The sequence below is a fragment of the Urocitellus parryii genome, chromosome 1, assembly GCF_045843805.1.
Source record: "Urocitellus parryii isolate mUroPar1 chromosome 1, mUroPar1.hap1, whole genome shotgun sequence".
NCBI lineage: Eukaryota > Metazoa > Chordata > Mammalia > Rodentia > Sciuridae > Urocitellus > Urocitellus parryii.
In genome coordinates, this window is record NC_135531.1 from 263679672 (window position 1) to 263704287 (window position 24616).

A 24616-nucleotide genomic window follows, 5' to 3' on the forward strand; every position below is an offset into this window, starting at 1 on the left:
CTGAGACTTTTAATGCCACCTTCCAGAAACACCCCACCACAGTGGGGTTCTCTTAGAAAGAAGGAAAGGGGGGAGATGCTGGAAAGACACCCACCCTGCTACATGCACATATGATATTCTCTCTCTCTCTCTCTCTCTCTCTCTCTCTCTCTCTGTGTGTGTGTGTGTGTGTGTGTGTGTGTGTGTGTGTATGTATGTGTGTCTTTCTCATTCATTCCTGGGAGTACCTCATGGACAACTCTACAGGGTTTAAAATAAAAAGCCCTGGACATTTCAGGGGTTCAAACTATGCCTCATGCAAAGGCCCCACCCCACCATCACTGCTGAACCCCAGCTCTCAGGGCTCTCTCTCTCTGCCCCCTCAGAGAGGAGGAGGAGGAATCTGTGCCTGGAGACCAAAGTCCCCATCCTCACTGTCATGCTGGCTAATTGATTATGTGGCAGCTTAATTGGCTGATCCTGCATATGTGGAGGTATTTCCAGAAGCAAAAGAGCTCTCTATGTGTGTGTGTGCACCCTGCAGGGAGAGTTGCTTGATTGGGGGGATTGGCAAGGGTGGCGTAGGGCCTGCTACCTCCTCGGGAGAAGATGAATGCATCAGGGCAGGGCAGGAGGGGAGGCAATGGGCAGGGGGGCCCTGAGTTCTGCTGGAATCCATTTGGCAGGTGTGACCCAGTTCGGGCCCTGCCTACCCTCTCCTCTCCTGGTGGCCTTTTCCTACTCTGTCCCTTTCTCTTTCTTCCTTATTTCCCCTCTCTTCTCTGCCTCCCTCTCTTGTCTCCTCTCCATTTTTCTCTTTGTTCCTTGTCACAGGAAGTGTGATTTGAGCCAGCTGCGACAGCATCACCCAATAACTTGTAAGAAATGCAGATTCTCAGGCCCTGCCTCAGACCTACTGAATCTTAGTTGGCATTTTGACAAAATTCCAGTTACATTAAAGTTTGAAAAGGGCTGCTGAGTTTTCTTGCTGCTATTTCTTCTTTTCCAGCCCTGGACTTAACTCGGCCCTTCTTGCCCTTCCCACCCTGTCTTTTCCCCATGTCTTGCTCTCTTCTGCCTTTTAGCCTTTCTTCACTTCCTTCCTTGTTTCCCCTCCCTCCCTTTTTTATTTCTCTCTTTTTTCCTATCTCTTTCCTTCTTGACTTCCTTCTTCCTTTCTTTCCCTATTCACTTTTTTTTTTTTTTTTTGTACCAGGGATTGAACCCAGGATCATTTAACACTGAACCACATCCCCAGCCCTTTCTATGTTTTATTTTGAGACAGGGTCTCGATAAGTTGCTTAGGACCTCACTGAGTTGCTGAGCTGGCTCTGAACTCCTGTTCCTCCACCCTCAGCTTCCCAAGCGGCTGGGAATTACAGGTGTGCACCACTGGACTTAGCTCACCATTCACTCTTCAATTCACCCACTGTCTGTCTTATTCTCTCTCTCCCATCAGATTCTCCTGGCTCCTTTCCTTCTACATCTATTTCCCTCTTGCCCCGTCCCTTCCTCTTATTGCTGATGCTTAAGAGAAAAAAATTTTTAAATCTTTTATTACCTCCTGCTGGCAGGCCTCCCCTGAGCTCCAAGCTGCTCCAGGAAGCAGCCAGGGTGGAGGCCCCAGGTTCCAGTGCCCTCCCCACTCCACCCCAGGCCCCAGGCTCACCTGTAGAGGGTTCTTTGTGCTTATGGCAATGACGTGGTACTTGTAGTAGCACAGCTCACAGCTCCAGCAGCCCCGCTCGCTGATCCATTTGATGAGGCACGGCTGGTGCGTGCACTTGACTGAGCCATCGCAGCGGCACGGGCTCAACAGCTCCCCCTGCAGGGAGAGAGGCAGAGGGTGGTCAGGCCTGAGCTTGAGTCTGGGGGAGAGATGGGTGGATGGACCTGGAACACTGGTTTGAGCTACCCAGGTAGGTCAGACCAGGCCACCACGACCAGACCACAGGCTTTATCTGGAGTAACTAGACTCCACAGAGGAGGCCCAAGCACCAGCATCCCCACCATGGAGGCCTAACAGCTTCAGTCAGCTCCACTGCCAGTTCTGAGACCCTGTCCCCAATTGGTAAGAATTCTTGTACTGCCCAAGTCTTAGATTGCTATGAACATGAGTGGGTTAGTTTCTGTGGGAGCCTCTGCAGTCTAAAAGGGGTGTCAGGCTCCTTGAATTTCCCTTTCAAAGCCTAGTCCAGGGTCTTGGATTCAAATGCCCTCCAGGCCAGAAAGGCAACAGAAGTGAAGGAAGACAGCTGGTGTGAATTGGAGGGCTCAGGTCTAAGTTTGAAGGACAACTGTCATCAACTCCAGCCAGCTGAAGAAGTGCAGTCTTGTGGGAATCTTGTGTGTGCAAATGTGTGTGTGTGTGTGTAGGATATTGAACCCAGGGCCTCATGTATACTAGTGAAGAACTCTACCACTGATCTGCACCCTCATCCCTTCAGGGAATCTTTATGTAAAACCTCTCAATAGTCTAATGTTAACAAGGATGCAAGTTTTTAAAACATGTTGTGAGGGTCATTTTGCCTGAATATAGAGTCTTGTGTTGAGCATTTGCATTCTCCTGAGGCCAATGCATAGAAACCTAGGTTCTTCAATGAAGTCTCTCAAGTAAGAAAAATATGGGATAGGCCTGCATCCTGGGAACCCTGGGAACCTCAGAGGTTGAGCCAGTGCCCTTGCTGAGGGCTGAATCACTCCAGTCAGTCTTGGCAAAAATGGCAAAAGCCCAGCTGGAGGGCACAGGAAGCAGGGACGCAAAGGACCTAGACAAGCTAGATGGTGTCCGGATTTGGAACCCTTATGAGTGGGCCGGAGAGTTGGGCTCATTCTTCAGAGCTCCCTGTGATATCTCAGATGGCCATAACTGAAGCCTGTGGCTCTATACCACCTGATGTGACCTTAAAGGGTCTCCGTGAGCCTCAATGCTCCTTTTCTCTCCCCTCCTTCTTTTGATCTGGCTTCCTTTGTCTGTCCTCTTTCTCCCTCCTAGCTCAGGGTCCACCATGTTTGATCACTAAATCCCCATCCTCCTAGCTCCTCCATTTACCTTCCCAGAAACATTAGCAGTTGGGGCTACCAACTCCCCAACCTTGCCCATGGCCTCCTCCTCCTTTGGTCTTCATGCCTCCACCCCCAGTTTATTTATTTTAGATCCAGCTAAAATAAATGCCTCACTCCTATCAAAGAATCTCTGAGAAGCTGTGTACAACCAATCCGTAAACCTCAGCTGGTGTGTTTGAGATATGGCTACTTGAGCCACATCCCTTCAAATGTGGAAATTTCGCCATTCGTGCAACTACATCTTGTTCCCAGTAATGAACAAGTAAGTCCAGGATCTCCTGGTCTCCAAGTTTTAGATTTCCATTTGCATATATTTAATCATGTTCTTTGCTGCAGACTGTAGAACCAGCCATTTCCTTCCAAAATTTCTGGAATCATCTTTCCCTTCTACCTCCTGTCACTCAAAACCCTATCCTTGGCCTGGATGAGAGCTAAAAAAGTCCTTTTCTACATGGTCTACCTGTCAAACTGCTACTCTGTCATCAAGGTGATTCTAATGCTACCTCTTATGGGGAGTCATTCCTGACCTCTCTAGGTTGAGTTAGTACTTTGATCTTTTATTTTTAAATGCTATTGTATTTTTTTATATCTTTTTTTTTTAATGTGGTGCTGAGGAAGGAACTCGTACTTCACACATGCTAGGTAAGGGCTCTACCACTGAGCTACAACCATAGCCAGTACTTTGATCTTTAAGTGTCATATGCATATCTTTAAGTGACTTTGGCATATCCCTGTTAGAGTACTTAGCACATAACTATATGTGTCTGCATATACCTCTCTATGCACTAAATGACTCAGGGAGGAAGGAGTAATGTGTACATCTTTGTACTTGTTTCCCCTGGTACCAAGCTCTACACCAGAAGGTCCTCAACAGCTTTTTGTGGTTTGAGTAAATGAAAAAATAAATCAGTGCCTTCTCAGGTTTTCTGCACTTCCCACTTTGTGAGAATGGGAACCATGTTCATCTTACGCCTTTTTTAGTGCCTTGACACTCCCTGTATACATGTATAATGAATGAATTTGATGGCAGAAATGTTCAGGTGTTCAGCTCCATGGAACTCTCCCTAGTTCCATACTCTGCTCCTCCAATGTTGACAGGCTCCCTTTTGCTGTGGCTCTAGGCCCTTCCCATACCCCCTGTCATGGCACTCCCTCATTTGTGTTTAGGTCACTACACTGTGACTCCCTCACAGGGACAATATTTTATTCATGTCTGCCTTCCTTGCACCTAGTGCAGTGCCTGGTACAGTGAGACCCTCAGTACAACTTTGACAGCTGAACATATGCATATCTGTCTGATGACCAAGAGGCAACCTCTAGATCCCAGTGGGCAACTATAGTGTCTGGGGGAAGAAAGGCAGGAGATACCCTCATAGCTGGCCAGTCTTGATCCCTACTGGGGCCTAATAGTCCTTGTTATGGAGTGGCTGTTCTATGGCTCTGAGAATGAAATACGAGGGAGGTAGTGGGGGAGGTGCTGGAGGAGGGGCGAAAGCCCTCGTTATTCATGGCTGCATTTCCTAGGCTCATTAATTCTAACAGGATGAGCTGGGTTTGATTAATCGGGTTGTTAAACAGCCATGTCAAATTGCCGATCAGGTAAAAGACATTACTTCCGGTCCCTGGCAACGGTGCCAAGCGACAGTGAAGTCTACGCTCATTGCTTACCAAGTAGGAAAAGCCAGGAAGGCCTGCTGGCTGGGCACAACTGAAAACCCAACCTGGGCTCCCCATCTTGGCTCTGGCTGAGGAACATCAGATACCTACCTGAAGAAGGAGGAAGCACGACCTGGCCTGGTCCCACTGTCTGGCTAAAGGCCCAAGAGCCCAGGGCTGCACTGCTTCCACTGAAGTGATTTGTTCATTCTCCCACCCCCAACTTTCCTTTGGGCTAGACAATCCAGAAGGCAAAATGGGGACTTGTTTCTGGCACTACAGATATTAAAAAGCATCTGTGGCCAGACCACCCTAAACATGCTTGATCTCATCAGATATTAAAAAAGCAAGAATGCCAAAACTGTTAGAAAAAGTTTAGATTTAATGAAAAATGTGATCCAGGATTTTGGATGTATACAGGAAGTAAAGGAAAGAATGTACTTTAACCTTGGCATTCATACAAGTTTTATACTTTTTGTTTAGTATGTTTTTATGTATATTTGGGATATATAATATTTTTAGCACGTAGGGCTTCTAAAGGGCCTGGTCTGGTGGTCAGATGTATGTCTTCCAGAATAATGGAAGAGGAAATGCCTGGCAGCCCCGTGGAGTCAAGGTAGACTTAATGCAGATGTTTCTACAGTAAACTCCATTAAAAGCCAAGCTTAAAAAATCTCAAGTCAAGTCGCAGAGCTAGCTGATGTGTAGACAGAATGGCAGCCAGGCCCTTCTGACTTCAGCATCTGAGCTTCACCATATCTCTGTCCCTGTTCCTGCTGCCTCACCTGCACCTGTGCCATGGGTCTTTTCCCTGTGTTTCTTTTCCAGATCCACCCAATTCCTGGTCCAGATCAGGCCACTCAGCCAAGCCTCCCACAACTGCCACTCCAGACCTGTCTCTCCTTCTGCATCATCACCCAGCTTGGCACCTTATCATTTTCAAACCTCTGGGATTTGGGCTGCTCTTACATAATCCATCAAACTGGGCCCATCAGAGATGCATGTGAAAGGTATGTTTACTAACTGCATAGGCACCAGGGTTTAGGAAAGGACATGCCCGTCTGGTCCAGCTCCCAAGCTCTGGCTGTTGGGCTGGGGGGACTACCATGATCTTGTCTGCAAAGCTCAGCAAATTTTGAGGCTGAAGAGGGTTCATTAAATGCAAAGGACACCAGACACTTCCTCAATGCACTTCTCAGAGCTTTGGGTAGGAAGATTACCTGGGAATGACCAAGACAAGAAAAATGAGATCCTCCCTAGTCCCCTGCCCCCTAAGGGGCACAATGTGAGGAGTGGCTAGCATGGTTGGGGGAAAGAGATAATTTGGTTTTGAATGCCTTCTTACTACTTATCAACTGTGCACACTTAGGCAAGCTGCTTAACCTCTCTGAAGCTCTGTTTCTTTATCTTTCTGGGGCAGATAATTCTTGCCTCCTCCAAAGATGGATTACATGAGATCAAGTATGCCAAGAACTTGACGCAGCCTGGCACAAGTAAGTCCTCTTGTTAAAAATGTTACAATTCTAATTTACATTTAGATTATAATTTTATATTTTTCTCTACTACAACTCTATTTTATTTTCCTACTATCACTCTAAGGTAAAATCCATAAGGAGAGAGAAAGTGCCTTAAGAAAAGGGTTAAACTAGCAAGAGAGAATGGTAAAGATTAAAGAACTTTCTAGGTGAATTGCCCTTCAAGGATAAGAGATCAGAATAGAGTTCTCCTAACTTGTAGCTCAAGGCTGTCTTCTGTTTCCTTGGGATACTAAGCATTTGGGGACCCTTCTTTGGGGATGCTGATCAGAACAGTGCAGACCTCTCTTGGATTGAGGTCATGCTAGAAGGAGGAGTCAGGGCAAGGTGATCCTCTAGCCCTTGCTTGCCTTGGCTGTGCCTGATCCAGTGGGAGGAAGGAGAGAATGGGATAGATTCTTTTCTCTGTTAATGACACAGCAAGCTTCAGGTACAAGACTCCACTTGCTTCTCCATTCACAGATTTCTTTGTTTATTTGGGACTTGCTTTATTTTTATTTTTTTGGCCTGATTCAATCTGCAATACTCACTTCTGGAGTCCTTAGGTTACCTAGTTGCCATGGCAGTGGCAGGTAAATTAAAGACTTTCCCTTCCAGACATTCCTGCCCCTGAGCAGAAAGAAAGAAATACAGCCTAGTGGAGCAAAGACAGCATACCATGCTGAAGTTTGCAGTTCTGGGAGATCAGAACAAAGGAGACTACAGAAACACCAGCCTTGTGGTGCAGCTTAGGGTCACATTCCCTTATTGAGTCTACTATGGTGGTTAAGATCTTAGCTCTATTCCTGGACAGACTTAGGAATACCTAGGATTTTTACAATCTATGTGACGTGGGCAAACTTAAATCTCTGGGCCCTGTTCAATCTTCCTTTATTCATTCAATATTTACCCACTATGTTCCAGGTTCTGTTTTAGGTGCTAGGCACAGAGCAATAAATGGAATTGATCAAATTCTCTTGAAGAAATAGACAATAAATGATATAACAAGTAAACCATAAGTACTCAAGATGCTGTCATGTGCTATGAAAAATAAACAGAGAAAAGGAAAGTGGACCCCAAGGGAGGAGGTACATTGAAATGCTAAACAGGATGTTATGGAAGACTTGGCCCAAAGGCGATATTTGTGTAAAGACCCAAGAAAGGCAAGGGAGAAAACCATGCAGATATCTACAGGCCAAGAATTCTGGACAGAGGGAATATCACGTGCAAATTCTCTGAGGCAGAATCATGCCTGGAATGTTCTAGGAACAAAGATGCTTGTGTATCTAGAGTAGAGTGAGTGAGAAGAAAGGGAATAGGGGATGAGGTCATAACAGGGATCAAAAAAGTGGGTACAGATCAAAAAAAGCTTGTGGACCATCTTAAGGACTTGGCATTTATTAAGATGAGAAATTATGAATGTAAAAGCACAGAGTTTTATAGAAGATTTCCTTGTCTCTAAGCCCACCTTCTCACCTCCTTCAAATGGTACAGTCTGACCATGTTTGACAGGATTGCATTGGCTGCTCTATTGGGAACAGACTGGAGAGACATAAAGGAAAACACAGGAGACTGTTGCAATAATCTAGGTAAGTGATGATCATGTTTCAGACCAGTATGGTAGCAGTGGAAATGCTGAAAAATGGTCAGTTTCAATATATTTTGAAGAATTAGATGTCAAGATGTGCTAACGGAGTAGATGTAAGCAAAGCAGAAAAGTCAAAGATGATACTAATTTTGATCTGAGTATTGGGAAAGACGGAGAGTTACCTTTTGGTGAAATGAGAAAACTGAAGGAGGAATAGGTTTTGAAGGGGCTGGGGATGTGGCTCAAGCATTAGCGCTCTCTCCTGGCATGCGCGGGGCACTGGGTTCGATCCTCAGCACCACATACAAATAAAAAATAAAGAGGTTGTGTCCACCAAAAACTAAAAAATAAATATTAAAAAAAAAGACAACCCAGATAGTCCTGGATTGGGAATAGGTTTTGAAGGAGAGATTGGGAGCTCAGTTTTGGAAGTGTCAACTTTGAAAGGTCTATTCGCTCTCCAAGTGGAGATGTCACATAAGCACTAGTGCATATTTTTCTGGAGTGGAGCTGAGAGGTCAAAATAGAAACTTGAGAGTTATTGGCATAGAGTTGGTGTTTAAATCCACAAGCCTGGATGAGGTAATCAAAGCGGTGAGTTTAGGTAAAAAAAGGAAGGGATCCTGGAGCCGATCCTGGTGGGATGCCAGTGTTCAGAGGTCAGGAGAACCAGCAGAAAAGACAGAAAGGAAGGTCAGCAAGATAAGAACGGAATGTGATGCTCCAAAAGCCAAGGAAGAAGGCAAAGTATTTCAAGAAAAGAGGGAGTCGTCAGCCTTACAAATGCTGTGCATGGGTCAAGTTGGATGAGAACCAAGAATTAATCGTGAATTCAGCAAGTTTTATTTATTATTTCTTCTGTTTGCTAGATAAAATATGCAGAAAAGTTCGCAGGGCTGAGAGCAAAGATGGGGAAGAGATATTGGAGGTCTGAGGTTGAAAGAAAATAGTTATCTGGGAGAGTGTAGAGAGGGTTTCATTAAAATAAAATGACTCATCTGTGAAACTAAGAGAAGAGGGTAGTAAGAGACTATAATTAGATCCATGCCTGGCACACAGTAAGTGCCCAGGAAATACTGGCTGATATCTAAGGGGTTCAATAGGGCTTGACAGATCTCCCTCTTCTAAGCCTACCTTCTTACCTCCTTTCAATGTTGATCACTTTTCTTTCTTTCTTCCTTCTTTCTGTAACACCCTCTGGCTAGTAATAATCCTAATGCTAAGAACATTTCACAGATCTACAGAACACTTCCATAGGTTTTATACCACCTGCTACCTCAATAAACCCACAAGACTAACAACAATTGTCCCCATTACAGAGAAAGATACCCACATGGTGATGTTGTTCCTTGTTCAAACAAATGAAAGAGTAGGGCTCCCAAACCAGTTCGGTTTCACCAGGCTGCCTCTGATTTACCCAAATCATCTCTGCCCATGATGGTGTCACATGCCTTTTGTCTCTTGTCCCATCCATAGCAGCCTGTCCATCAGATCCTTACTTTTCCTATTCTGATACAAGAGATGGTCTTGCTATTTCCCCCTTTAGAAACCCAATTGTTCTTTCCTTCATTCCCTTTCTCTGATTCTATTTCTAGGCAGTGCTCATTGGCCATTAATTGATGTCTGTGTGCAGAGAAGGACAGGATGGGGTTTTCCTTTCTCTTCACTCCTTCATGGTCCCAGTCTCAGAAGGACAAAGTTATTAAGACATTTAAGATAAAGTTAATAAACAGAGATTTTTGTAAGCAAAGATTGCTCTGAGATGGAATCTACATAACCAAGGAAAGACCCACTTGTCTAGTAGATGTTTTACTATGAAGGCCCACAGGATCAAAAGCTTTGAAATCAGAACTTCCCTACAGGGTAGAGCTGGAACCTGTGTGTATTGGGGTGGGGAGGAATAGGCATAGAAGTAGAAAAAGTTCATTGGAATTAAGGAAAAGAAAAAAAAAGGATATCAAAGAAGGTAGAAAATTTCCAATGTCCATCCTAGGTAGTCTATAATGATAGCTAGTTGATAATGGTTCTATCACTTCTTGGACTCCCCGTATTTAAGAGACCAGCTAACAGTAAGGCTTCTCAAAAACAGACTCTTCCAATTTTATGGGCACAACCAAACGCATCCATGACATTGATCAACTATTTGTGTAGCTGTGATCTGGATTGATAGAGGTTTGGGGAGGGAGGAGACAAAGGAGAAACTCAAGTGGGGTTGGTGAATAGAAGGAAGAAGCTAGGAAACACTAGAAGATTTCAGTGCCTTCTGCCTTAGGACAGCAGGCAATGATTTCTTTATTCTCCAGGCCTGGGGTGGGGCGTGTTGTGGAATTAGTGTATCCTGGTATCAGGATTGAAAAAAAAATGACCTATCATGGAGAACTTCATCTCAGCAAAGATTGTGAAGGAGAGATTGGGGGTGGGGGGAGTGTTGTGATTTCTACTTTTCTACAGGATGATATGAGAATTTCCCCCTTATCTGGTACAGGCAGGCTGATTGGCAAGATGACCTCCAAAGATCCCAAGTGACCAGAAAATCCATTATTGCTCACAGACAAGCCAGTCTGAATTCTGTGCATATTTGTCAAATAGCGTTTGGGCAGCTCTCTGTTTTCTTGCAGGAGTCCTTTCCAGCCAGTCTTTTACCATCACCCATCCTTGGCATTCACACTTCCTTCCCAGCCAGGCCATACCTGGTCTTCTTGCTTCCTCTCTCAATGGTGCCAAGGACAAATTTTGGCTTCAAGGGATTAACAGTGTCTCAATGCTGGCAGAAGGAAGTAAGAAATTGTTGAGAGATAATTTGATTTAAAAAAGAAAGTACTCTATTACTAAGAAGACCGAAAAAGATTTAAGGCCTTAATGAGCTGTAGTTATCTAAACTGAATCCAATTAACCACATAATTATTTCTAGTTCTAGTCTCATACCAGCAGCTTACTTTCATAAACAAGTATGTGCGTGCGCACGCGCACACACACACACACACACACGCACACATAATATCCCTCCATCTTTGTGGAAATATAATCAGCTTATCTACTCATCATCTCAAAAAAAAAGGAATAAAAAATGAGTCAAAGAAAACAAACAGACCCAAACCACCCCTCCAAATGGGGATTTTCATTTTCAGGGTAATTATTTTATTCCTATGGTGCTTCTCTCCCTGTAATTCAACTGGTATAAGACAAATGTACCTATTCCCTGTAACTGCCTCTAAATTTACTCAACTGATACTGAGAGAAGAACTTAACCTCACAATAATTGAATTTAAATAACATCCAATTCTATGAAGTCAAACATGATCTGCATAGTAAACAAAGCATATTATATGAGGGCTGGCGGGAAGAAAGAAGGTCATATTTAATGTGTATATTCATAATCATATCTGTATTTTTAACCACTTAAAAATGCAATGTACTGTCAGTTTTCTTTCTGTATAACTCATCATTACCATCTTTGTCGTCTCCAAAGAGCTAAAATTAAAGGTTGGTCTTCCCTCAGCATTCTGCCTGGCTCAACCGAAAAATATAATTTAGATAAACCTTGAGTGGCCAGAACTGGGCTATTTGCATACAGTAGGCTGGGCCTGTTTCCAAGGTTCCAGGCCACTGGACTGAAATTTCAGGGATGCCAGGTCACCGTGTTCTCTTTCTGTCTTAGAAATCAGGCCAAGGCAGGACACAGTCATGTGGCAAGTTAGGGGTGAATACTCAATCGCCCCCTCAGTAGGTCTTCCCTACACACAGGCAGATGGATGCCCAGCCTTAGTTTAGTTGTGCAAAACCATCATGCTGTTCTTTGAAGAGGTTGTGATGAAATTGTTCAATTATTAATTGTTCAATATTAATTATTCACCATAATTAATATATCACTCAGGGACATGGCAGATGTGGCAGGTACACAGGAGCTGAGATGATGTGTTACACTTCACAGTGGTCCAGATCACTGCTCGAGGCACTTAGACCTACCTCTATGGATGGCTGACTTTTACAAAAAAGAAAAAACAAGATATTTCCTGGGTGCCAATCCCAGCTCTGCCACCCTCTGGCTGGTGACTGTGGATTTAAGCCATCTAAGCCTTGATTCACTGGTTCTCGGAGTTTAGCATGCATAAAAATCACTTGGGAGCCTTGTTAAGAATCCCCGTGCCAACTTCACTCCAGAGATTGATTCCATAAAGACCTGCTCTTCGTCTCTGGAAGCAAGTTTGGCTAAGACTCATTTTGTGAAGTGCTGGACCAGATATTCTTCAGCAAACCTTCTGTCTCATATATCACTTTAAGACTTTTATGTATACAAAGATAAAAATAAGTGCCAATAGCTAAAATTTATTGAGTACCCACTGTGTGCCAAGCCCTGTCTACAGGCTTTGACTGCTGGGTTCGAATCCTGGTTCTCCAATTAGCTTGCTGGGGAACTTTGGGCACTTTGCCCTCTCTGAGCCTCCCATCCTGTCTCCTGCAACTATATTGTTTTAGTAGCACTTCATCTATTTCGGCTGTCTCTCTTGCTAGCTCATGCCTTGAAATACATGCTGCAGGCCACGCATTGCACCTGAATTGTATGAGGCAGTCCAGCATGGTTAGTGGGGACTGTGGACTGAATGCTCACTCTGCCATTTATTATGTGTATGACCTCAGGCAAGTTTTCTCAGGTTAAAGTGGCTCCGAAGATACTTGCTGCCTTCTCAGGTTCTCAAGAGGATAAATGGGGGTAGTGCCTAATGGAAGGTGCTCAGATCCCTGTCTAGCACCCAGACAGTGCTCACTGTAGCATCGTTACTGGCTGGTCCTCATGTGCTCACCTACTTAATGGAATCTCTTCACACCCTAAGGAGCAAGGCAGGGTTGCTGCTTACCTTGTAGATTGAGGGGACTCGGCAGTCTGTTGCCTTACCAAGCACCTCACTTAACTGCCTTATAAATAAAGGTCACAAGTCTGAAGCCTGTGTGTTGTCAGTTGCCTGGGAGCTGGATGATGTAAATAGGTAATGACTGCAGGGAAAGGAGTCTGCAGGTGCCACTACCTGCCCTGGCATTTCAGGAGGGGCAAGAACAAAACAGGTACCTGAGCTCTTCATTCACCTACCTGCCCCAAGTCTTCCTTAGGACTTGCCCCTCCCTGATCCTCTTTCTCTCACATGCCTGTGTTTCTACCTCCAGGGACAGGTAAGAACAGGAGAGCCATTATTCTTCTCTCCCTCTCCCCCTTGCAGGTAGAGTTGTGACCTTAAGTGTTCATGCAGTCAACTGAGAATTGGGGTCTTTGTGATGCCTACAGAATGGGAGGGGAAGCGAGAGCAGGCCAGGAAGCTACCATGATCTGCATAAGTTTAGCAGTGAGAGGGAAGCAGGAGAGAAGGAAAATATTTTTGCCCTATAGTTTCCTCTGCTTATGTTTTTTTCTTTTTCTTTTATCTTCTCTTCCTTTCCTTTTCCTCCCTCCCTCTCTCCCTCCCTTCCTTCTCTCTTTCTTCCTTTTTTAAAAATTTTGTACCTGGGATTGAACCTAGGGGCACTTTACCACTGAGCTACACCCTCAGCCCTTTTAATTTTTTATCCTGAGACAAGGCCTTATTAAGTTGCTTAGAGCCTTGTGAAATTGCTGAGGCTGGCCTTGAATTTCTGATCCTCCTGCCCCAGCCTCCTGAGTTACTGGGATTATAGGTGTGTGCCACGCTCCCAGGCTTCCTCTGCTTGCTTTTTAGAGAGATTGCAGTAAAACCTGGACATTGTTTTCTAACGCTTCCCCTATATTGAATTTTCCTTTCTTTTTTATATCGGCCTCATTATTGTTATACTTAATCTTGACTGAAAAATCTAAAGGCCAAAGATGGTACTAGCCTTTCCTAGGGTGGTGCAGTGGGACAACAATGAAATAGGAAAAGATTCAGACCTAAACCTCCTCCAGGTACGAAGCTCCAAAGAGTGAGTCCCAGGTCACTGCGGGCAGGAGATACCATGCCAGAGTCTGCTGCAAACCTGGCCCAGTTTTTTTTTTTTTTTCACACCTCTTAAGGAAGCATACTATTCCTGAAATGCTCCAGTTCCCTGTCAGGAAAAAAAGCATGCTAAGTAGAATTTGAGTGACTCTAGTGTGTGAATAGACCCCAGTCTGTTGGCTCCAAGCTTCTAAGCTGCTCCAAGTGGCTGTGGCTTCTGTCATCTTGGCAATTTTATTTTCTTGTTCAAAAAAATTCTATCTTCCTTGCTTCTGGAGCTGGGAGGGGCTGAGTTTGAAGGTCTGAAAGGTCCTCCTAGCTTCTGGTCAGACTGACTGTTTCCAACTGGGATAGATGGAAGGAACCCAAAGGTCCCCTTTGTTCACCAGAGTCTCCCAGTTTTCCCTTTCAGATCATGGGTGAAAACCAGTGTGGGTCAGGGTCACAGCTCATAGAACAGTCATAGCCTCTGGATTCAGGGATGGGGGGATATTTACAGACCAGCACTATTTCTCTCCGAGGACTGAAGTCACAGCCTATGGCCCCTTTCCAGGAGCCATTCAGTAGATTTGGTGGCACTAATACTCAGTCCTGGCGTTAAGAACTCAAGATGGTCCCAGCCCAAGAGCCTTTCATATGTGAGGATACACATTCTCAGTCCCAGCAGATGCTCAGCTTTGGCTATGGTTTTCAGTCTACATCTCACTTAATTAGGGGCTGATGTATAATACATTACCTCCTTTTATTTGCTTTTATTCTTTGTCAGATGACCAGGTAGTTAAGCAAGCAGTTGGCATTTGCTATTTGCAAATATTTTCTGGGATTTGGTGACCCAAGTCCATGTTCCTCTTTTTCTTAGACGTCATGATTGTTTAAACCCTTATTCGTTTCCCTTTAGCCATCATCCGTCCACACTGAAAAGTCTTATTTTTAGATCCTATTCTCATGTCATTGATCATTTTGGCCACTTTTTTTTTCCCCAGATCTTTACCAGTCTTTTAGGTTTTTAAGCTAAGTTTTCCTCCTATGTCTAAAGCAGCCAAGGATGCACATGGTCAGATAGTGAGCATGGGTATGTCTTAAAAGTATGTAGAAATTGATAATAAATAAATTAATTTTTTTCTCATGACTATAGATCCCTCTCAATCATATATAACCCTCCCAATCAGGAACATAATGTACATAATGATAAACATCTATCTTTAAATTGTAGTTTTCCATCCACACTATGTTATGAAAAAATTCTCACCATTTATTATCATGGATCATAAATGTCCTTTGAAGGCAGTCCTGGATTCAAAGGTCATGGATATTGTTAAGGTTGTTGATAAATAAGTTGGCCTTCAGAAGGACGACAACAATTCCCATCCATATCAGCAGAGTAGGCTACTGTTTGCTGTTACTGCTTCACACTCAAGGCCTTGTTCTTCCTCCACATTCTCATGGACAACTGTCAATGGTACCAGAGCTGTGACCCTGAGAAAGAAGGCTTAGAACATAGGGGCAATCTGTGCCTTTCTACTTTGATCTGCACTGTAGGAAAGGAGCAGGATTGGGGGTAGGTTGAGAATGAACAGCAGTACGGCTGAAGCAGTCCTCAGGGAGGCCTCAGCCATGAAAGAACCAAGAAGCGCTTAGCTGGGGAGCCAGCAGGAGCTTCTCCTGGGTGATTTTCCTACTCTGAGGAACTAATAAATGATAGGGATGATTCGAAGTCTTCCTGTCAGGAGCCTCATCATAGCTCAAATTTTGAGATGGCAAACTATGGGGCTAAGCCCCCTGGAATAAAGGGTCCATTTTTAAGAACTTTCAGTCAAATAATTGCCTACCACTGTCCTTTAAGATACCCAGATATGGGAACTTCACACTCCCCCAGAAAGACCTTTGTGTGACTGGATGTCATTGTGGTTAAAAATGTATCTTAATCTACTCCTAAAACTCAAGAAATATAACCAAGAATCAATAAGTAGGGTGGTATCAAATTAAAAAGCTTCTGCACTGCAAAGGAAATAATTAAGAGTGTGAAAAGAAAGCCTACAGCCAGGGGAGGGTGGATCTCTGCCAGCTACTCCTCTAAAAGAGGATTAATATCCTGAATATATAAGAACTCAAAGAATTTAACACACACAATGAGAACAAATAGCCCAATCAAATGGACAAATTATCTAACAGACATTTCTCAAAAGAAGAAATACAAATGACTAGCAAATATCTAAAAGTTCACACCCTTAGCAATCAAGAAACTTCAAATCAAAACTACACTGAGGTCTGGGGGTATAGCTCAGTCGGTAGAGTGCTTGCTTCGCATGCACAAGGCCATGGGTTCAATATCTAGCACCACAAAAAAAAAAAAAAAAAACGGAAAAACTACTCTGAGATTTCATCTCATTCCAGTTAGAATGTCAATCACCAAAAATACAAATAACCATAATTTGCTGGCGAAGATATAAAAAAAAAAAAAGCACACTTTCTTGTTGTCGGGGACTACAAATTAATACAATCACCTTGGGAAGCAATGGAAATTCCTCAAAAGATTAAAAATGGAACCACATATGACCCAGCTATCTCACTTCTTGGTATTTATCTGAAAGAACTAAAATCAGCATACTACAGTGATACTTGCCCACCAATGTTTATAGCCACACAATTTACAATAGCCAAGTTATGTCAGTTTCTGTAGTGTAGTAGCCATCACATTTGCCTCACACAGTAGCCTAATTATGAAGCCATCCTAGATGTCCATCAACAGATGAATGAATAAAGAAAATGTGATATTATACATAGTGCAGGTTTATTCAGTCATAAAGAAGAATGAAATTATAACATTTACTGGTCAATGGATGGAACTGGAGAACATCATGCTAAGTGAAATGAGCCAGATTTAGAAAATCAAAGGTCAAATGTTTTCTCTCACAAGTGGGAGAGAGAGAGAGAGAGAGAGAGAGAGAGAGAGAGAGAGAGAGAGAGAGAGAAAGGGAGAGAGAGAGAGAGAATATGAATTTTTTTTATTGTTGGTTGTTCAAAACATTACATAGTTCTTGATATATCATATTTCACATTTTGATTCAAGCGGGTTATGAACTCCCATTTTACCCCGTATACAGCTTGCAGAATCACATCAGTTACACTTCATTGCTTTACATATTGATATACTCATGTCTGTTGTATTCTGCTGCCTTTCCTATCCTCTACTATCCCCCCTCCCCTCCCCTCCCCTCCCCTCTTCTCTCTCTACCCCCACTACTGTAATTCATTCCTCCCCCTTGTACTGTTTTTCCCTTTCCCCTCACTTCCTCTTGTATGTAATTTTGTATAACCCTGAGGGTCTCCTTCCATTTCCATGCAATTTCCCTTCTCTCTCCCTTTCCCTCCCACCTCTCATCCTTGTTTAATGTTGGTCTTCTTCTCGTGCTCTTCTTCCCTAGTCTGTTCTTAGTTACTCTCCTTATATCAAAGAAGACATTTGGCATTTGTTTTTTAGGGCTTGGCTAGCTTCGCTTAGCATAATCTGCTCTAATGCCATCCATTTCCCACCAAATTCTATGATTTTGTCATTTTTTAATGCAGAGTAATACTCCATTGTGTATAAATGCCACATTTTTTTTATCCATTCGTCTATTGAAGGGCATCTAGGTTGGAGAGAATATGAATTTTAAAAGGGAGGAATCTTATGAAAATAGAAAAGAGACCAATAGAGTAAAGGAAGCAGGTCGGTCAGGAGGGAGAAGGGGAGGGCATTAGGAAATACTGCGGGATGAAATCTACTAAATTATGCTATGTCCATTAATGAATATACCACAGTGAATTTTATATATGTATATATATAAAATTACAATGCATTAGTTAAAATAACAATAGTAATAACAGAAGGGAGATCAATAGAGTAGAACAAGCAGATCAGGAGAGGAAGAAGGGAGGGGGAAAAAGGAATGAGATTCATAGAATCATGTAACATACATGAACAAATATAGCACAATGAACCCCTCTATTATATATAATTATAATTCATCAATAAAGAAAATGAAAGATTAAAAAATGACTTTAAAAAATGTATCTTAATATAACCTGCATTTTCTCTGCTGCAATTTCAGTCTTTTTCTGTCTTTTCATGTAAGTGGACAATGTTTAAACTTTGAGATAGACAACTTCTGGCTCTGCCATTTGCCAGCTGATTCATTTAACTCCAGCTATTAATTATGCTCCTGCAAATATTCCCCAAAATTACTGGTTTAAAAATAACAACTACTTATTATTTTTCACTTGTCTACAAGTAGCTGAGTGGTTCTGCTAATATAGTTTGGTTGATCATGGCTGGACTGGCTCAGGTATCTGAATCAACTAGAGGCTGGCAGCTCTAGGACAGGATGACCCAGCTCTGCTGCACACATGTCATTATCATCCAATAGAACTGAATAGCTTGTTTGCATGGCAGAAGAGTTTCCACCAGCAAGAGAGGGCAGGCAAGTCAAGCCTGTGTCTGCATCAAGTTTTTCAAGATCTTATTGGCCAAAGCAGGTCACATGGCCCATCCAGAGTCAGGGTGAGTGAGTATCACCAAAAGGAAGTGGCAACCCAAGACCTAAAGATCTAGGGCCACTAGTACAATGAGTATCACCAAAAGGAAGTGGCAACCCAAGACCTAAAGATCTAGAGCCACTAGTACAATCAACCTACCACATTCACTGTATAACCTTAGTCAAATCCTTTAACTTGAGCTTTACTTCCATCATTTATAAAAGTACGCAGTTTTTTTTTGTAGAAACTCCTTGCTATAATAGACATAAAATGTCTGCCACAAAATAAACATTCCATTTTTATTAATTTCCTTTTTTCCTCCTTTTTCTTCATTTGAACCATCTCTGTTTTTTTGAATGAGTCATTCCCCTTATTTCTTCTACATAAACATCATGTCTGTGGATTCTATTGAATCCCTAGCTCTTAGACTGTGCCTAATAAAGGTGGCCCTCAGTTCATGCCAGGGATCTGGAATTTGGAGAATAAAGGAGTCTCCCTTCCCTTTATTCCTCTGTCTGTCCAGTTGAGATATGATCTCTTGGCTCTCTGATTTAGCTCCACTACCAAGAGTAAATATTCTCTCTGATTTGTGGATGTTAACCCAAAACAAGAGAGATTGGGGAGGGGAATAATAGAAATCTGAAGGAAAGGGATGGGGAGGGGAATGGGAAAGACACAAAAATTAATTGGACATAACTTTCCTAGTCTTATATTTATATATATGACAAGGGTAACTCCATATCCTGTATGACCACAAGAGTGGAAACCTCAATAGAATAAGTTATACTTTATGTATGTATATCCTGCTAAAATACATTCTGCTGCCACGTATAACTAAAAATAAATAAATAAATAAATAGTATCTACTCAATATTTAAAAAATAAAGAGTGAAATACAAAGAGTTAACATGTTTGAATTACCTGATGAATCTGAATAGAAGCAACAGAATGGGAAACCCCCATTCCCTAATTTAAATGATTTTGGGGGTAGAATAAGTATTCTGGCCTCTCCTTAGCTAATCAGGCTCTAGAAGAGACATTAATTGCAGCCAGCCAGTCCTGCTGGGGAGACCCAAAGCTGCCAGCTCCCTTGCTGGGAATGGAATAGAATTGTAATTGGCTGTGAAAGCATCATGGCAGGAGGCACAGAGAAGGGTTGGTCCTCCCACACCCAGCCCTCCCCCAAACAAAGCAGGTGAGAGAAGCTCCAAGGGAAAGGCCCTATGGAGGCCATGGCAGCAAGGACCTGCCACATTTAGAGGCCATTCTGGATGCAACAGCACAGTTCCAGTTCCAGGGATGGACTGCAGCCAAGGTGAAGGACCTCTCACACAGCACAGTTGGGGTGCTCAGCTCAGGAGAACCCAGCCTGTAGACCTCCTCATCTCTGTGTTTCCACTGGCTTCCATGAGAGGAGCACCACATAGTTACTGTCACACATAGAACCAGTCTTCTGCTTCAGAGAGCTTTCCAAATACAAGCTTAACCTCCTGGTGCATACATGCATTGTGGTGTAATTTGTCTGCTTGTGTGTGTCCATTTGTCTGTGCAATGGCACGGCATCCCTGTGTGGTTGTTTCTCAGTGATGTCAATACTTTTTTCACTCAAATAAATTAATGTGATAACGTTTAGGGGAAACATATTCTCATAATAATGTGAGCGTTCATTCTGCCGTGGCAATTCCTGGCCAGAGGTGTGACTGTGAAAATTAAGACAATGTGTGTTTATTCCCATCAATGTACAATAATGCATGTGGTTTTGGAGACTGTTAGGTTATTTAATGTCTTTGTGCCTTAGTTTCCTCATCAATAAAATGAGGGCAATAGTAATACTTGTCTAATAGGAGTGTTGGAAAGAATGATGTGTACAGAGCTTAAAGTAGGGCAGAGACTCAATAAATGTGTTTTCACAATTGCTTCTAGGGTAGAACTAATCATTGACTGGCCCATGCTCTATGGACCTGGTGGCGTGGGAAACCTAGTAACAAATGCAAAGCAGAACAACTAAAAATACACAGGCAAAGTCAATACCTTCAGAAAATTATTCTGTGAGATGAAGTTTTGATACAAATTCAAGAATTTTCAAGGAAACTCTATTTCATTAATACTTTAAAACAATCGGCAATAGCCCGTAATTTATTACAACAGTTTTATTTTTACTGTGCTTCTAGATATTTATTATCAAATTTTTATTGAAAGTTCATCACAAATTCAGCTAGGAAGGGGAGCAATGTATTAAAGGAGACTAGAAGAATGACATTTTATAATTTATAAAGATATAATGACAATCTAACAAGCTTTTAATTTGTAATGACAACAAAAAAGTACAACTCAATTCTATTTTCCCTCTCAATGTCCCCCTCCCTATTAATAGCTCATGAGGAATAAGACATCTTTCTGGTTTAAGCTCAGAACAATGGAATTAAAATAGAATAGCCAGACTAGAAAAAGTTCTCAATGCATTGCATCTCCTCTGACATGGGGAGAACTTTTTCCCCTGAAAGAATCAGATGGAAGTCCTGAACCCAATGAACTCAAGGAAGACAGCTTTGGTTATTCTCTTAGAAGAGAGAACAGGACTCCACTACTGGAAACAACCCTTTCCCCTGCAAACTGGATCCCTGGATCATACTTGGGTTCCCAGGCTCCTGTGTCTAATCTCCCAACTGGATCATCAGTACTTGGGAAATGAGCAGGACAGCTATTTAAAGAAGTAATTGGCTGCATAAATCATCTCACCCCTCCAACAAATGATTTTTCTCACATTTCTTGGTTCTCAAATAGGTTAGGGGAATACAGGGAGGAAGAGCCAGTGTTTTCTCCACTGTCCAAGGTACTGGAATGAAGCATGGCTGGGGCACTTGACTGGGAGTGGAGCCCAGAGAGTAGGGATGCCCAATGTGTGCATTCCTGAAGGTTTAGGGATGAAGAAGCAGCTCTGAGAGCAGCGTGGGTGGATGCCTGGCTCTCAGTTCTGGTCCCTCCACATGCAATTAGAGCAAGTCAATTTCTGTTTCTGGGGTTACTGTTTATTCATTCGTTAAAAGGGAGCATTGGATTAATCAAATCCACTAGCATCTGGCAGTTTCTGACTTTTAAAGATTCTACAAATTATTCAAAGTCTCCATAGATGAGAAACCACCTAACACCAGATTCCAGGAAGTGCTTGAAGGTGAAATAGGCCAAAGGTCTAGAAGCAGGAGTTCTTTGTAATTAAAGTGAGCACACTCGATGGGAAGCTCAAGAGGTCACCTGGAAATGGCCACATCAATCACTGGTGTCCATCCCAGAACCCTAAAACAGGGAAGCTGGAGAGCAGTTTGTGACTGTGCATCTGCAGCATGTCAGAGAGAGGCACACTGCCAGGGGAGTACTCAAAGCACTGGAAAGAATTGCTCCCTAGAGTGGAAAAAGTAGCTTTCTATTGCTAACTCCAAGTCACGTTTATAAAGCATCTTATTCACTTCCTCATGCCCCAGGTCACTAGGCAAGCTTCTTTTATTTGACTTCTCAGCTATATGAGATCCTAGACTGCACTCCCTTGACATGGGCACATAGCACTCTAATATTGAAAAGGCGCATCTCTCGCTGTAAATATAAATCAGCTTTCTGGTCTCTATCATGGCTCCATATGAGTTTTCTTGGCCCGAGTTGTATCTTTAAAGAGTTAAAGATTAGGAATCCAAGGTTTCACACTTGAATAAATGATACCTAGATCCCTCAGTGAAAGAAAGAGAAGCTGTAATGAATGAGGGAGGATATGATGGCTTCTCTCAACACAACTTTGCAGGGAAGTAGGGGGAAATCTTTCTCTTAAGTTTGGTTGTCTCCTCCCTTCCCTAATTATCTCTATATCCTTATTCAACAAAGAATGGGTACTATTATTGAGATAGGTATGATGTAAGGACAATATCATATGATTTTTGTTTCTATTCCTTCTTTGTTTTCACTCTGTAAATTCCCATCAGTGAAGTCTTTCTTAGAATTCAGGACAGTGTAGAAAACATTTGTTGACTCTGTAGAAGTCATTCAATTCACCATGGAAGCAGCTCATGTGTGCCATCCTTAATCTTCTACTAGCCTCTCAATGATGGGGAGCTTACTATCTCATGAGGCTACCTGTTCCATTTTTTTAAAAAGTGCCAACCAACAAATGCTTGTTGGAGGAATGGAGAAATGTTAGATTATAAGCTGCAGGAGGGCAGGAGTCTGTCTAAGCCATGGCAAAGCAGCATTACTAAGATCTAAAGATGCTCAGAACACATGGTGATGAGTTTCTATATTGGTGAGACTGGTAAGCACATGGACAAGAAAGGACATACATGGGTATGAATTCAAGGTTATACACTCGGTCTTTCTGAATGTGTTTGTGGTTGTGGTACATGGCCTGGTGCCCTCTATAATCAGTTATGTGACAATTTCCTCCATCACCTATTCTATCTCTGTCTTTTGGAATAAAGCCCTATCCCTGTTTTCCAGGAACATCATCTTTCCTGTATTGACTCTAACTCTCAGATTAAAATACCAGAGGCAAAAAGAATAGAGAAGAGGGCTGTGGTTGTGGCTCAGTGATGGAGTGCTTGCCTAGCACATGTGAAGCACTGGGTTTGATCCTCATCACTATATATAAATAAACAAATAAAATAAAGGTATCGTGTTCTTCCACAACCACAAATAATAATAATAATAATAGAAGAACAGGGAATAAAGAGAGAAGGTAGAAGATATGGAATAAAAGCACCAACCTGGGTTGCTTAGGAGCTGCTACAAGTCTCACCAAGAAAGTAGAGGTCTGGGTGGGGCAGGCCTCTCTTGGCCCCAGTCATACTGACACACATTCACACAGGTTGTATGGCAAAGAGTTTAGAACCTGTCCTCATTTGACCCTCCACTTCTCAGCCTGGATTTATCATAGGGATGTGAGAAAACTGAGCAGTTTGGTTGGAGGCTGTCCTGAGAGGTTCTGGCCATTTGAAAGGAATCAAGGCCTGAGTGTTATTGCCAGCCATTTTCCTGTACTCATCCCTGAGCCCCAGAGAGGAATGACTGTATAAATCCCCAAGAATAAGGAGACAGAAGGACTGTGTATCTAAACATTCTCCTTTCTCACCAGAACAACCCAACATCTGTCTCCACCCACACCCCACCCTTCTTTTACCAAAGCATTTTTCATTATAGTCATCACCATTATCATCGTCATCATTACCCACTACTGAACAAACTGATTTTACCATTTGGACTCCCAGGACATTTCAGTTCTGTATTTACACCTGCAAAGTTTTAATCAGAATTATAGCTGCATTGAAAAACTCTCATTGAGAATGTATTTTCCTAAGATACTTCCCTTAAGTCAGTTGAATTTTCAGTCAATTCTTTTTTAATATAGAGCAGTTAAACTACTTCCCTTTTTCTTATTTCTCATTTAATGATATTGGAACTTTTTATTGAGCTAAATCGTGGTATAAGTAGGATAGGCAGTAACTACTGCATTTGATTAGTTGATTAGTTCTTAATCTATTCCAAAACAGTACAGCTTTGTCATTGAAGACTTTGTTTTGTGGCTCTATTATCCTTCCAAATCTAATTTTTTCTAGGTCAAAGTTGGCAGACCTGAATTTTGTCAAGAAGCTGTAATTTTTTTTTTGCCAGAATTTAATAATTTTACTGAGGTATATTTTAGTCATTATTAGTTTTATCTTGTTTGGAATGTTTCTAAACAGCAGAGTGAAGATGTCTGCTACATAATAGCAAGAGTCCTTTATTAGCTGCTCAGTGTGTGTGAACCTCAAACAAACTAATTTAATTCAACAAAAGTGCCAAGAGGTGAGTGGTCATCATCTGCATTTCATAAGCAAATAAACTGAGGCTGGAAGTGAGGTCGCTTGCCCAATGTCATGCAGCAACTGTGTGCTAGTCTTAGAACTTGAAGTATGGAAACCTTGCATGCATGTATGTCCTCCCCACCCCCCACCCCCGACCCCCGCTATACTACAGCATCTCTTGCTTCATTCATGAATATGCTGAGTTTACTGGCTGCACACACACTTCATAACACATTTTACCTTGCTCTTGCCTATCTCCTGATCTCCCAACCCCAATCTCTCCCCTCCCCACCTCTCTCTTTCTCACACACACACACACACACACACACACACACAATGCCACTTTCGCTTCTGACAAAGCATGCCAAACTGCTCCAGGCCTGACCTCAGGAGCAGCATGATGCCCACCCCTCTCCCTCCCTGGCAGGCACAGGTCTTCCAGGCAGCCAGTACCTTAGTTGGGCCCTCACAGGTTCACACCCATGTGTGCCTCTGAGTTCCAGCTGGGAAACCTGAATGAGGTGGACATATGGTATG

General features: G+C 42.7%; 1 protein-coding gene across 1 annotated transcript in view; it reads right to left on the bottom strand.

Annotated features, from left to right (window-relative positions):
- The window catches only part of Marchf4 (membrane associated ring-CH-type finger 4), a 100343-nt gene that overhangs the window by 23859 nt on the left and 51868 nt on the right, over nucleotides 1-24616 (bottom strand). Inside the window, exon 2 of the mRNA XM_026402364.2 lies at nucleotides 1649-1804. Within this exon, the coding sequence (XP_026258149.2) occupies nucleotides 1649-1804 (156 nt within the window). The remainder of the gene's footprint in view (nucleotides 1-1648; nucleotides 1805-24616) is intronic.